A 14,353-nucleotide genomic window follows, 5' to 3' on the forward strand; every position below is an offset into this window, starting at 1 on the left:
GGTCACGCTCAGCCCCGGGCTGCCTCTATCACTCTCTCCATTTCCATCTCTCCTTTCCCGCTTTTGCTCTCATGTTTTTTTAAGGTAGTTTATTAGGCCATTACCACCCTGCACTGTTTTGGGGAGGAAAGGCCTAATAAAGTTGATTTTTGGAATTTCTCTCTTTCTGTGTGTGTCTGCTCGACCCAGCGCCTCACGTGCTCTCTCATCATTAGTACAGTGCGAGATAGCCAACACAGAGCGCCCCCCCCCCCCGTCCCCCCCCAAGGCACAATTCCTGTTCCCTGGCGCACATGCGAGTGAGAGGCCTCTAGAATGCAGCCAATTATCTCGCTGGAATCCATCCTGCTGTGTGCATGCTGTGGAATACATTGCAGCCTCCTTGCATGATGAAATCTCAGTATCCGATCTATTATTACCAGTAGCAGTATTGGTATTGTTTTAGTTAAAAGTGATATTGTTCACACACACACACACACACAAAAAACCCATGTTGGGGAAAAAAAGGGTTGCTATAAACATAGTCGGCAAGGTTCAAATGCATAAAGTGCATTCATGGTTCAGTATCGCAGTTCGTGCCCAATTAATGATTGTGCACGAATGATGTAAATATTTTTTTGGGATGCAGATGACAGGTTTGATGTGTGTTATGGTTTCAACTGAGGTGAAAATGCAGGCAACAGTTTTCCGTGAACTGACCAGCTTATTTGGCCCTCTAGTTTGGTTGAACTTTCACATTTCCTGGTATGTGGCCATGATACAGAATCATAACCAAGTGGGTGAGTCGGGGTCATCTGTGACCGAGGAATTCGGGTGTAATTTGGAGCACTTTTCTCATTCTGGATCAAATGCTATTTTGGAGGGGGATGTTATTACATCACGCTTTAGTCAGAAAAAATTGGTGTGTTGGACATCTGAACTGCAGTATGAGTAATAAAAATGGATTTGCTTGAAATGCTGAAAAAGAAAAAGTCCATTTCATGGTTTACGTCGACTGATCAGGAAGCTGAGAGTTCCTTTTTTTGTAGGTTGGTTAAATTTAACAGTAAGCATTCAGGAAGTCAGAAAAAAAATCATACACGCTGTTGGATAAACCCCTGAGGTTCATATTTTTGTATTTTAGAGCTGTATTTTTTTTTTTAAAGTAAAACATTTGGTCAAATTCGGAATTTCATTTTTCACAGAAGCAGGATTTCAGAACCATCTCTCATTTGATTAAAAAGTCACCCCTTCTCCATCTATCCCCCTCTGTCCTCTCCTCCCACCGTTGAGGACATTTGCTTTCCGTATATGAGGATACATTTCCAAGTGCGGCGTTTTTGTGAAGGAAGGGTGCCGGCAGCATAGCTCTCATAATAAAACGCATGGTTTATTATCAGTGTGATAGAAATGAAAGCACAGGACAATTCAAAGCATGTCTACCCATCATCAGCACCATGACAACAGCTCTAGAAGAAACAGAAAAACACTGGACGAGCCCTCACTCCCCACCCCCCACCCCACACCGGCTGGTGACGCACAAAGATCAAATCACAGATAAATAGGCCTCCTCCAAAATAGCTGGCACCTATTTACAAAATCAACCATTTAAATTAATATAAATAAATATGTACACGCATAAATTACCCCCGCCAACCCCACCCCCCCCTCACCCGCTTCTATTTCGTGTGAAGTTACCAGACAAATCTGTTTTACAGATAGATAGCTCATGACCCATCTTCATACTCACGATGCTTTTTGTTGCGTGAAGACAAACACAAGCGCGCGCGCACACACACACACACACACACACACACACACAAAGTCTGCTGCTGCTGCACACAGCGTTGCGGTCAGGATGCTGGCACGAGGAGTAAAATGGATGTAACCGCAGCCAGAATGTCCTCGGGGGAGTGAAAGAACGTAACGCAGATGAACAGTCCCTCTATGTCTCTGAACTCCTTTCCTCCTCTTCCTTCCTCACGCAGGCTGGATGTGTGTGTGTGTGTGTGTGTGTGTGTACGTGCGCGCACTTCAGTCTCAGTGGCGTAAAGCTGCAAGTAATAACGTCACGTCTGGTTCATTTCCGCTGCTTTTCCTCTTTCTCGCCAGACTTGTTGTCCCCGTGCCGGTTGGGAGGGTTGTTGAGGAACATCTTGTCCAGTCCTTTGAGGGCCTCGGTGAGGTAGTTTTGGAGGGCTGTGAGCGCAGCGCAGATGGCGGGTGATCCGAAGCCGTGCGTGATGAAGGAAAAGTGAGAGAGGCAGCTCTGGATGCCGGGCTCCAGGATGGGCGTGGGCCTTGAGTTGCCCAAGGGAGTCCTGTCCTGGGCCAGCAGGTCTGTGAACTCCTTACACAATTGCCTGGAGGGAAGAGAAGCGATCATGTGTCGGGAGAGGAAAGACCTTTTTGCCATTGATGCTACTTCAGCTAGCGTAGCCTCACATGATAATCGGAATCAGGAGCTCTCCCCTTTAAAGATGATCTATTTTCATCAACGAGTGAGACCAGATATGCACAGGTAGGCACCTCTGAGAGAGGGAAGGCTGCACTGTTGTGGGGGTGGTCACAGCTGACTTTAATCATAGCCAATCACACCACTCATTTGCTTTATACGAGTGTGCCGTGACCATCCCAAAATCTGGGTAAAAAAAATTAACTATCAGCATTACTGAATCGCTTGGTCGATTTTAGCATGTTTAAAAAAAAACACAAAGAATACCATCCGTCAAATTTCTGTATCCAGCCCTCAGAATCAACAAATGTAAAAGTACTGAAAATACTAAAAATGTTGTACAATAAGAAGAAAGTCAACGGTTGAATTAAGTTCTGTGGATGTTATTGCAAAAAAACAAAAACAAACAACAACCTTGAAATCATATCACAAAGTGGAGATGAAAAGCAGTTTGCTCATGAACCGGTAAAACCAGACAATGCTACAAACGGGGTGTCTGTCTCATGAGCGTTATTTGTGTTTGGGAAGCTGCGCAGGATCATTGTTGAGCAATTGGACACTGTGGCAGGAAGACTTCAAATGCATGTCTGTTTTTCTTTCAGTTTGCGCTGATTTGCTGCACAAAACCTTGACGTGCTACGTATTCTTTCACTCCTACCGTTATGTTGACGTGACATCGCCTGCGCTTTATTTCATGTATAAATTTAGCCGTTTGCTTTGGATTTGAAAATATTTTGCCATTTCCTGTGTAGTGTTTATTAACGTAGTATAAGTTCTCTTTTTTAAAATTTGCACTGAGACAAATTACACATTTATTCTTTAAATATGCAGTTAATACAAAATAATTTCGTTTCACCGCCGCCCCCGCTAGGTGTAGCCACAGAGTGACGAGAACTGGATTTACCCCACCCTTTAGCTCCGCCCCTTGTTTTGGGTATTTTGAACTGATTTAATTTATCATCATTCATGCTCTTGTTGCAATTTTCTTAGCAATGTTAGCACAAATTTGAAAAAATAAAATAAAAATTTCAATACATTCAATCACCTTTGAAACAACTTCAACTTGCACACACACACACACACACAAAGGAATATTAGGCCTTCATGTGAGGGGCAATAGGTGTTTAACATCTCATTTTGGGAACCTTGTTAAATTTAAACACCTCATTTTTCATTGGGAGTTGTGCCCAATTTAGATTCAAGGGACCTCTGGCTTCTCAGAGCACCCCCCAGCCCCCACCCCCACATACACACACAGTATAGAGGCAGGCCTAAGGGCATTGCTGCAGCAAATGAGTGACAGGCGGTGCAGGCCGAGCCCAGCTGGGGTTAGTTGAGTAGAGAGAAGAAGTCTCCACCTCGGGCTACACTTTAGGGCCCTCGCTGTTGTTTTCTGATGACTTGAAACACTTGACTGATAAATAATGAATTTTTCAAGAGGCGCCACCGACACAGCAGTGGAGCAGGTTCACATCTGAGCATCAAACATCCACCGGAGAACACATCAGCCATACTGAGCACCAAACTGATATTGGAATTTACGAGCAAATATTGCACCGCAATTAGATGACAAACCATTTCTTTTCCGTAGACTAATTTAACTTGACCTCATTTTTTTTCAGATCTTGAAATATCTTCATTCTAAACCCCTTTGTGCTCTGAATATTTGCCCCCAATTCTGTTCTTACAACAATGTTGCAAGATTTTCAAAAGATAGTTTGGATTAATTGTATTTGCTATCTAACAGCTTTTTTGACACCGCAATTGCAACTCATTTGCGAAAACCCCCGAATTCATTTCCACTGTATAGCAGCCCTCAAATCGATAATTATAATTTGACACGGAGAACAGTACAATGGATTGCCTCGAAGACAAGCATGGGTCAAAATATGCATTCGCAGCAACTGAAGTTGTATTTTCAAATCCCCGTGAGCTCTTCTGGTCTCATCAAATTGTCCAACGTTATGCTAAAAGCTTTCTTGTAAATGAATCTTTTTTTAATGACACTTAAAAGTCTGGAGAATGCTCATCTTGCGCTGACATTTTCCAGAAATAAAAAAAAAAATGTTAATATTAGAGCTATATTTTCAGGTAGCCAATGAAGTTTAATGCCGAACTCTTGCATTAACCGGTGATATTTTCGAACATCAAACATTATATTTTATTCCGGGTTAAACTATATCAACCCGTGAATAAAAATCGCATATCCAAATGTCATTGCCATGCTCACTGCGCCAGAACGGGGCAGGCATATATAAAAATATTGTCTTGCAGCAGGCTCATGCTCCCTCAGGCCATCCTTTAACAGGAGGACCAACGAGGGCCCCTGGAAAATGAAGGCAGGCTTTAATTTCTCACTAATTCCTTCCACCAGAAATGCCCCCCCCCCCCCATTTGGAGAGGACGAATGTGCTATTCCCCCCACCCCCACAATAGGTGCAGTTATGTCATTCAAATGAAACGGCAACAATGTGCAGGGACAGACAAGTGAGGGGGCACCCGCTGCTTTAGACTATAAATAAATATCTAAATATTAATTATTTATTGACGTGAAAATAGTTGCTAACACATAGAGGGGGAAAAAAATTGCAGGTTTTTGAAATTACAATAGGTTCGGAATACGCTGCCGTGACGTGTGTAAAAAAAAAATGCGAGGCAAACGGCAGTTGCGGCCATAAAAGACAACGAGTGGAGAATCCAATCAAACGCTCCATCAAACTCACTTGGTGGCCAGCAGCATGTTTTTCCGCGTGTGCAGCTCGTTGGGATCCGCGTGCTGCCGGTTGAGGTACTCGCTCACGGCTTTGGTGGGGAACTCGGTCTCGCAGATGTAGCCGAAGTCTCGGGCAAGGTGCACGGCCTCGCCTGCACACAGGGGCAACATCCAACATTCGAGTGCAAAAAAAAAAAAATGAAAGCCGAGACTTGTCGTGTTTGCTTCTTATTAGTTTGTAACAAATTGCTGTTCAATCCAACAAATTGGATGCACTGAAGAGGGAGGCTACTTTTCAGCACAATTAACCTTAAGTATGGTGTGATTTTTTTTTTCCCCTGCACGATTTAAACGTACTAGTTAATATGGTTTGTTCGATTTACCAAAAAAAATTAGAAAATGTGATTTATTCTCATTTAAAGTGATTGCCATTATTGCTGCTTGAATCGCTGAATCAAATTCATTTTGCATCGCAATCCGCCCTCCTCTCTCAACACACAGCATTTGAAGGTAGCTGAAACCGGTGCCTGCGTTGCCACGCCCTCTGGGTGGCGTGGGGGGTGGGGTTGGGGGTGGGGGGTTTAAAATAACGCTTCTCATAATCACCTTCAACTAGTGACGTGAGTAACGTGACATTTGCAGCCTTGCGTCTCCCAGCAGGTAAATTCAGCCCAATCTTCTCGAGTTTTTCCCGCAGGCATTTCCCACCGTTTTTGGACTTTGCTCTGTCAAAATGTAGAGGACGAGAATGTAAACATTTGGATACACAGCATGCGCGCGCAATGAATTTCTTTGAGAGCATGCCACGAGGGATGCTTCAAGTGATTTTGAATTGTGTGTGGGTGTTACAAAGTGCCTCCAGAGATTTGCATAGAGGTGCATCGGTGTGTGTGTGTGCGTACCTTCGCAACACGCCCCCCAATAAGGATGCGTTGAGGCACTCGGGCGGGGAAAGTCTCCTCTGCACCTCCCCGACGGTCACTTTGTATTTGGAGGTGGAGCTGAGAAGGGACAGCCGACCCGGTACCGAACAGAACAGTTCGTTGATGTTGACGCTGACTCCACCGATCAGGCCGTCCTTGCCGAGCATCAACGAACCGATGTTTTTGGGTGGCATGGGGACTAAAAGAGGGAGATTTTTTTTTCATTTTATTTATTTTTTATCATTAGTCGACGGGCAATTTGATATATACATGGCATCTAATAAAGGAGCTAAAAACGGTTTTCATCGATGATAACGCAACATTGTATTTTGATATCATTTAATAGGCTGTCCCTCATTTCCTGGCATTTTTTCCCGTGTGTAAAAAAAAAAATTATTTACAGCCCATAAGATTTTCCTTTGTTTCTTGGTAACACTGCAAGTAAAGGCCGTTTCTGATTTTTGATCAGCTGCTTTAATTACATTGAGCAGCCAAAAATATTCTCTCAGTATCCGATATAATATGATTGCATTTAATGCCGAGGCCAGTGAGTGTGTTTTGGTCATCATGAAACTAATTTGGTTATCTTGTCTAAACAGGCGCGTTCACGAGGTTCTCCTGAAATGGACTACAAAGTTCTGGTAGACATCATCGCGTTATCGATTGCTGATCCAGGCGCGTGAAACTCCCTCCCACCTTTTGCATGGCCATTGAGTAACACACTCGTCTTGTTTCCATTTATGTTAAATCTCGCACTCGGCGGTCAAAATGCCGCTGCAGCCAAGCAGGCGCACGCACGCGCGCGCGCACGCACGCATGCATGCATGCACCGGGCCAATGTGATTATTATTTTTTTGATAGCTCCACGGGGGATAATACAGCAGATTAGCTCTAAACGAGCTCACGAGATCTCCGTGAGCGGTGCCATTTATTACATCAGCGGTTTAAATGCCCCGCGGGGAGCTCAGTCACTCAACATCCCGCGACTGAATCATTGCACATCATCAGCGGCTTGCCCGCATGCGTGGCAGCCTGTCAGCGGCGCTATGCGGGGGCGGGGGGGGGGGGGGGGGAACAAGGGGGGTCGTTATCCCGCTTTACAGCCTCCCCATCCTGAAGCCACTGAGCAGGAACAACGGCCAGTCTTTTTTTTTTTTTTAACCAGTGGAACTCCCCTTGAATAAAACGATGTCCGAATCATTTTGCTCCCTCGCCATCGCCGCGTGAACGACAATAAGGGAAAAAAAACACGCACCGGTCACCTCATTAGGTACGCGGTTTCAAAATATGACATTTTAGACTCGGTCATGCCAGATCGGGATGCTCCATTTGCAATACTTTACATTATATTCATTATTCATTACATTAAACGGAAATCAGCTCTGTATTGGATAATTGTCAATAACTAAAAAGGGCGAGTGATGTTCACACCAGTGCTTATTCCACCCCTGCCCTCCCCACCAAAAATATCCTATATTTCTGTCAAAGCTGTGCATTTACTATATTTCAAGTTAGATTAAGTCACCGTCATGCGACCCAATCATTTAAGCCACCTAAATAGATTCAGCAATGCAAAGTATCAGTAATCATTTTAAAGGCGACAATATCCATCATTTGCATTGCACACGGTATCGACATGCAGTTTACCTTTCTTAATAACGGATTGATCCAGTATGTTGGTTCCGTTGGTGTCGTCAATAGTCTGTCAATACCAAGACAGATACAAGCCATCGTTATAAGCTGATTTTCTCGCACTGACAGTTCACACTGCAACAGCCCACGGAAATGTCACACGCAATTAAAGCTATAGTGGGGGTTAAGTGAATTTAATTTAGTACAACGCCCAGACATCACATCAAGAACAAAAACAGAAATACTTTGCATGCTTGGCAATAAATTACAGGTCGACAATGAACATGCTGAATATGAACATCGCACCGGGTGACATCCCAAAAACAAAAGAAAAAATGAGAAAAATAGAAACAAGTCAGTGCTATAATTAATTGAAGTGAATTAATCCGCTATTTATTTATTCCTGTCCATTGCATGTCCAGTACGTAATTCCCCAGTTTATTTTGTAAAACAATGCAATTCAAGGACGCTACATTTTAAATCACAACGATTCAATTTGGTTGGGTGAGATCAAAAGCAATCTTCTGATTCAATTTGTTTATTTTTACAGCCCAGAGAGAGAGAGAGATGGTGCTTATCTTGTTGCGGCCCCATTCTCAGCCTTAGGCCCTTTTGGGTCAGACCACAGCTGCATTTTTTTTCAGAGGTCAACTCTGGGGGAGCACCTCATTCACTGACCCCTGATCCCGCTCAAAAAATAAGAATCATATTATACACTTCAATTATTATAAATAAAATGTGTACAATCTCTGTCATAGTTTTTGTATGCTTTAAATGTCCTCTACTCTTTTATTTGAGGAAATTCGTTGTCTGACAGAGTAGTATATTTATTCCAACCGCCCTCCAAAGACGTGAATGATCGTTGCATTAAAAAAAAAGTAAAAATAAAAAATGCAAGCAAGGGAAAAAAAAAAGTTGAATATCTCTCACATGCGTTGAAAAATTCGTTTCCTGACCTCCGACTCACCTGCACATCCTCCATGCCGTGCAGTCCGTGCAACAATCCGTCGGCCATCCCGGGCTCCAGTCCCGGATGAGCGGCGTGCAGCAGCACGTCGGGCCGCCTCACCCCACCGTAGTCCCGCCGCGGGTCCAGCCCAGGCAGCTGCTGCAGCGAGGCCCGAGGCTGGGCCAGCAAAGAGGAGCTGTCCATCCGCTCTCCGGCGGCGTCCTGCCGCTGGCGCGACCCCCATACGCCCTGTTGGCTCTGGTGCAGAGAGTTCAGGGAGTACGGGTCGCTCACGTGGGAATACGGGTCCTGGCTCTGGTAGTGGGCGAGCGGCTGGTACGGCGGTGGGAAGTAGGGAGGCTGGAAGTCCGACGAGGGCGCGTGGGAGAGGGGAGGCGCGCTGGAGTAGGGCCCCGCGTGGGATACCGAACCCAGCTGGGACAGGCGCGAGCTGTGACTCGAGACACCGTCATGGCGGTCCTTGAGGGAGCACAGAAAATTAGAAACTCACCAAAAGACGGAAAAAAAAAAAGAACCTGAAGACCAATTCACCACAAATGATAACCATGAGTGAAAACTCACCGCAGTGCAGTAAGAATGAACTAACATCTGGAAAACCGCTGTCAGCCTCACAAAAACAACCAAACCAGCCGAAACGCCAATTTTTTAGTCCACAAGAGCTGCCCGGGCATATGCTGCTCCAAGCACCTCCAGGGGCAGATCTCTCTCTTTCTCGCTCTCTCTCCCCCTCTCTCTCTCTCTCTCTCTCTCTCTCACCACACTCTCTCCCTCCCTCTTCCCCCCGCGTGTGTGAGCCCCCCCCCCGCCCCCACCTGCTTACCTCTCCCGTGTAATTGTTATTCACGACTGAGATTCGCACGAAAACTGTATTAATGCGCACACGGGAGGCCAGTGGCGACGCATCGCCACGAGTGAAGCATCTTGCGCCACCATGCGTGACGTTCTGAGACACGCAGGTATGGTTTTAATCGGTATAGAATACACGCCCCTGCCCCCGTTTTTCACGGAGGTCAATTTCGCACTAAAAAGGGAGAAAATTCGCGATATAGAGATCCCATGCATTTATTAAAATAGTGTGACTACTCACACGTGTAAACACATTCCAACTTATTAAAAGACGACTTGAGATTTGAACTGTGTGCTGTGATTATTCCAAGATGGTACGAACGGCGAAAATATGGTTCGCCACCTTCTTTGGCTACTCTAGGAGTTTTATCTTCTGTTGTTGGTGCTGGATGCCTTCAAATATAATCGCAGGGTTTAGAATAATACCAAAAGTTTTCCAACAAAATTATTTGTATTTTCTATTTTAAACAATGTAAAAACCAATTTAAACCAAAAGGCTTTTTAATATGGGAGCGAACGCCAAACCGCAATAAATTGGGATTCACTTGCAATAGTAAACTGCAGACTAATATGACAAAAAAACACCGCATTGTAAATCTCCATCACATACTTCGCTCATAGGTCACCAGATATAAGAAACCCCCTCCAAGATTATTTGAACAAACGGAAATCAGCTCTGTAGAACGATCCAGAAGAAACTCTTGGCGCGTGGGGGGCTCGTGTGAACCGTGTCACGAGTCAAAAGGCGCATTAGACTCCACAATGCCCTCCGCGTAGTGCTTGGTTAATGACATTAGGCGCTCCCTTAAACTGCGGTGGCCGTGGGAGAGAGGCCATGTGCGGCACGAGACAAGGCTCTCCCACTGGGCTTGGCCAAGGGGCCCATTTTTTATTATTATTTTTTTCTTCACGCCCCTGTCTGCAGCAGCTCGGCTATTTTCTTCTATTATAATTCTGGGAGAAAAGCCAAGATGATTTACATACATCTCACGCCTGAATGAGCGTTTTAGGGTAACTTTTGAAGTTGTATATTGTAGCCAATTTACAACATTAACCCTTTCATGCACCCTGTAACCTGTGAACATGATCAACTGTCCACTGTGGTAACTAGTGTCACTTAGTGCCTTTGGCTTTAAAATCATTACATTCCATCAGCACCCCTATATTGTATTTAAAAAAAAAGTATTTTTCTAGAAATATATTTTTTTCCACCATTTCTCTGACCATATGTTGCAAATCAATTATAAAGCATGCATCTCATCCACAAGCACGGCATACAAAATAACACATTTTACCCTAGGTGGTTCCCGTTCACGTTCACAACTCGAATCTAGTAAGGCCTATATAAAGGTTGCACCACTTGGAAAACACCTGCCGGTCAAACGACACACGTATCCATTTCAAGCATGCCTGGTAATCCCATTCCAGCCAAATAGGAGAAGCAAAGATGGTGACTTTACCTCATAAATATCTTCATACTTGACATTCTCAACTAGTTTCCACAGCATGGTCGCTGCTTCTCCGTTGTCCGTAACCCGAATGCGAGAGAGGAAGAGATGTCACATCCCTCAGTCTCTGCCTCTCTCCCCCCCCCCCTCCTCCTGCCCCCTCTCCCTCCCTTCTGCTCCCTCCACCACTTCCTTGTTCATAAAGAAAATCCCGAAAAGATTCTCAGACTTGAGCGTCAACACAAAAACTATAAAAATGATCTTTCCAAAACACTGGAGATTAACTATCTGTGTGTATGGGTGTATGTGTGTGTATTAGGAATGTGCATCATTTATGTCCATACATATATGGGCTACAATACAAGGATGGTACATTTTCAAGCGGAAATCTCACTGTTCATGAAATTTGAAGAAGCGCCAAAACAATTTAGACTGATTTCTACCGTGTGTGAAAGATGATGATGATTCGACGAGTATTTCAATGTGTGGAATGTGATGTGATAAATTCTGTTTTCAGTGCGCAGTAAAATAGTTTGTTTTTCATACTCTTGTTAATTAGCACAAAAGTGGACGACTACGCTTACCTCATTCAATTGTAAATTTTTGTTCTTTGATGCAATCATTTTATGTAATGCATAAAGTGATATAAACGAAAAAGATATTTTACTTTTGCTGAGCCACTGAGCCATAGATTGCTGTTGAGGTCATTTGTCTGCCAGTAGGGGGCGGTAGCGGTTCTTGGTGGACATTGGTGAGAGGAAATTAATTAAAACATGAGGCAACTGGTGGGCTCCGCCCATTTTGCTCATTGAAAATGACAACTAGTCCCCACCAATATCTATCATTATTATATTTATTGCAAAAACGGTGTCATAGGGACGCCTTGGCACAGCATTGTCTGCATTTATTTCGTTTTATACTTAAGTGTATAGTTATTAGATGCGGCTTTCCAGAAATGCATTGACTCTTCCCACAGGCTGATATAGCTTTATTCATTCCTCCGATTTATTCAAACTCCTTCGCGCTCTCATCCGCATTCCTCATAGGTCAGCATTTTTCATGTTCTGTGAACCCTTTTTTTTTTTTGAAGATGTTCACCTGCTGTCCCCTTATACGGGCAATGTTATTGACAACCAAGTGTTGGATTAACAGTGCCCTCTTCTTCCTCAAGGATCCTAGCCTCCAATTATATTGAGTCATGATATTTTGGTCGTTTATATTTTTTGTTGTTGTTTAATTTGGAGGTGCTGCAAAGCTGTAGGATGTAGAAATAAAACTAAGCATCTTTTTAATCTCATTATAGAGTTGATGGCAAATGGCTGCTCCATACAGACTCTTGGCTCTAAAGGTTTCTTCTGTACAGGTGAGTTCACCCCCCCCCCCATACAAACAACTTGTTTCCATTATGTCTCTTTTGGTGCATTGAAATTCTAAACCCGGTCCGCTTGAGAAATGTACTCAATGCCTGGCTCGCATTTCTGAAATTCTGGGTTCAAATATTCCTGTGTTTCCTGTGCTTTCATTGCTTTTCTTGAAAAGTGTACACGTTGAGTTCATTGGCGACACTAAACTGGCAATGTGTAAATCGTTGTTTGTATACTGCATGTGCCCTGCCTCTCGCACAAAGTCCGCTGGCATAGACTCCGGCTCATCCGTGAGCATAAACGAAGACAAAATGAATGAATGAATGAATGAATGATGTTCGCCATCAGAGCAGAATAAAGAGAAGGCCCCTTTGACTATAATGTCAGTCACCCCCACTTTCACCTCTAAAACACCCCAACTCATGCCCCCATCCAATTTTCTAAATCTATAAATATCAATGCTTACCATTTAACGATAGGTCTTAGTGTCTTTCTTTTATGTATGAGACAATAAATTAATCGCACGGACGAAGGACAAAAGATGTCGCTGAGGTTTAGTGCCTGTCGCGAGCTGAGTCTTAATTTTTTTTTACATGAGCATTCCTGGATAGATTCGTTTAAATTATAAATTAACTATTGCTTTTAGGATGCATAGGGTCTAAATATGATTTTTTTTTTTGTATCTCACATGACCCTTGACTCTTAGAACTCCTTATTCTGAACAACTTGATTAACTGAAACAAATGATTATTATTTGATGTGGTGGAAAGAAGGAGTTGGGGGTGAAATCCACTCAATAGGCACCTTGATTAGTCATGAGAAAATATTTGAACACTTTCAACACCCTGCTCCCCAGACCCCACCCCCAATTTCACAGTATTCACCTTTCAATCCAACGCCCTCGTCTTAAACGTGTATGAGCTGCGCCATCTATTGGTACAACAATAGTCATGCAACCCTTTGTATCGAGTGACTTGTATTTCCCCGGTCTTCTAACATTTAGGATTCTTCTTCTTGTCCAAAGGTTCATTCACTTATCCGTCTGAATATATTCAAAATTATATATGCAAAATGTTGCATTTGATGTGGTGTTTATAGTTTAAAGCTGCATAATCTCGCCAAGTGTTAGGATCCGTTCTTGAACAATGCACTGTTTTTGTTTTATTCTGTGTAATGTGCCTTAGCTTGTTCGTTGTTAAATTGCGCTTTGAAGGCTTGATCTGACTTAAACATACGCAGTTACACTTTATTGAGTCAAAACTAGGGGGGGGGGGGGGAGTCTTATGACACACAACCCAAACAAAAAAAAATGTCACACACAGTTGATACATATGTTAATGGGGTGCCTTCTGCCATCTAGTGGAGGAGTATTTAATTACCACGAAGCGTCACCGGCATAGCTAGTTGAACAGACACATTTTTGTTGTACACTTGATGATCTCTCGCGGTGCAGTTTTTGCGAATCACTGATTTAAAATACGCGTGCTTGCCTCACTGTAAAAGACTTACTTTATATGTGGGGCTAGGACTTGGCTGGAATTACTAGTTAGCTTTTGATATTTAATGCAAGAAAAAAAAACAACCAAGGCATCCTTTCCACATGAATGTTTTAGAAGCAAGGCTGTTGTCACCATCTCTGAAATGACCTGCTGCCAAAGATTCATCCGTCTTTGTCTGGCTTTCTGTCAGACGTGCACACGCACAAAGAAGGCCCATATGACTGTTAGCAATGACAGATGTCCTGACAGTCTGGAGGTCTGGAGGCATTTTTGTGGTGCTATCCTGAAGGGCTTTGATACCCGATGTATCAGCATACTTAACATATGCACACATGTCACAATAATACAACTCGTGGGCATTTTTGTTACATTCACACCCCGTTGGCTACATTTGTATTTATTTTAACCTCAACTGGAGGTACGTTTAAGGAGGTTTTGTTTGCACCTGTGCTGGCATTTTGTTGTAACTACGATCATAGTATTGGATTATACAGTAGCGACCGAGTGCAAATTAAACCGATGTT

At 43.5% G+C, this 14,353-nt stretch overlaps 1 protein-coding gene and 1 long non-coding RNA gene across 4 annotated transcripts in view; one reads left to right on the forward strand and one right to left on the reverse strand.

Moving 5' to 3' along the window:
- Window positions 1-1,348: 1,348 nt before the first annotated feature.
- Window positions 1,349-11,104, reverse strand: tfap2b (transcription factor AP-2 beta). 2 transcript variants are annotated; one of them, XM_052052341.1, is made up of 7 exons: window positions 10,979-11,104; window positions 8,670-9,131; window positions 7,718-7,772; window positions 6,050-6,269; window positions 5,754-5,872; window positions 5,158-5,299; window positions 1,349-2,342 (listed from the first exon to the last, which is right to left on the reverse strand). In XM_052052341.1, exons 1-7 carry the CDS (start codon window positions 11,024-11,026, stop codon window positions 2,060-2,062), a joined length of 1,329 nt encoding a protein of 442 aa, XP_051908301.1. In that variant the 5' UTR covers window positions 11,027-11,104; the 3' UTR covers window positions 1,349-2,059. The 2 variants fall into 2 exon arrangements, with proteins under 2 accessions (XP_051908301.1, XP_051908302.1); XM_052052342.1 differs by lacking the exon at window positions 10,979-11,104 and adding an exon at window positions 9,234-9,399.
- LOC127592022 (uncharacterized) overlaps window positions 2,168-14,353 on the forward strand; it is a 59,655-nt gene continuing 47,469 nt past the window's right edge. For both annotated transcript variants that reach the window (XR_007960048.1, XR_007960047.1), the window contains exons 1-2: window positions 2,168-2,317; window positions 12,270-12,329. This is a non-coding gene — a long non-coding RNA (uncharacterized LOC127592022). The remainder of the gene's footprint in view (window positions 2,318-12,269; window positions 12,330-14,353) is intronic.

This window comes from Hippocampus zosterae, chromosome 19 (genome assembly GCF_025434085.1).
Source record: "Hippocampus zosterae strain Florida chromosome 19, ASM2543408v3, whole genome shotgun sequence".
NCBI lineage: Eukaryota > Metazoa > Chordata > Actinopteri > Syngnathiformes > Syngnathidae > Hippocampus > Hippocampus zosterae.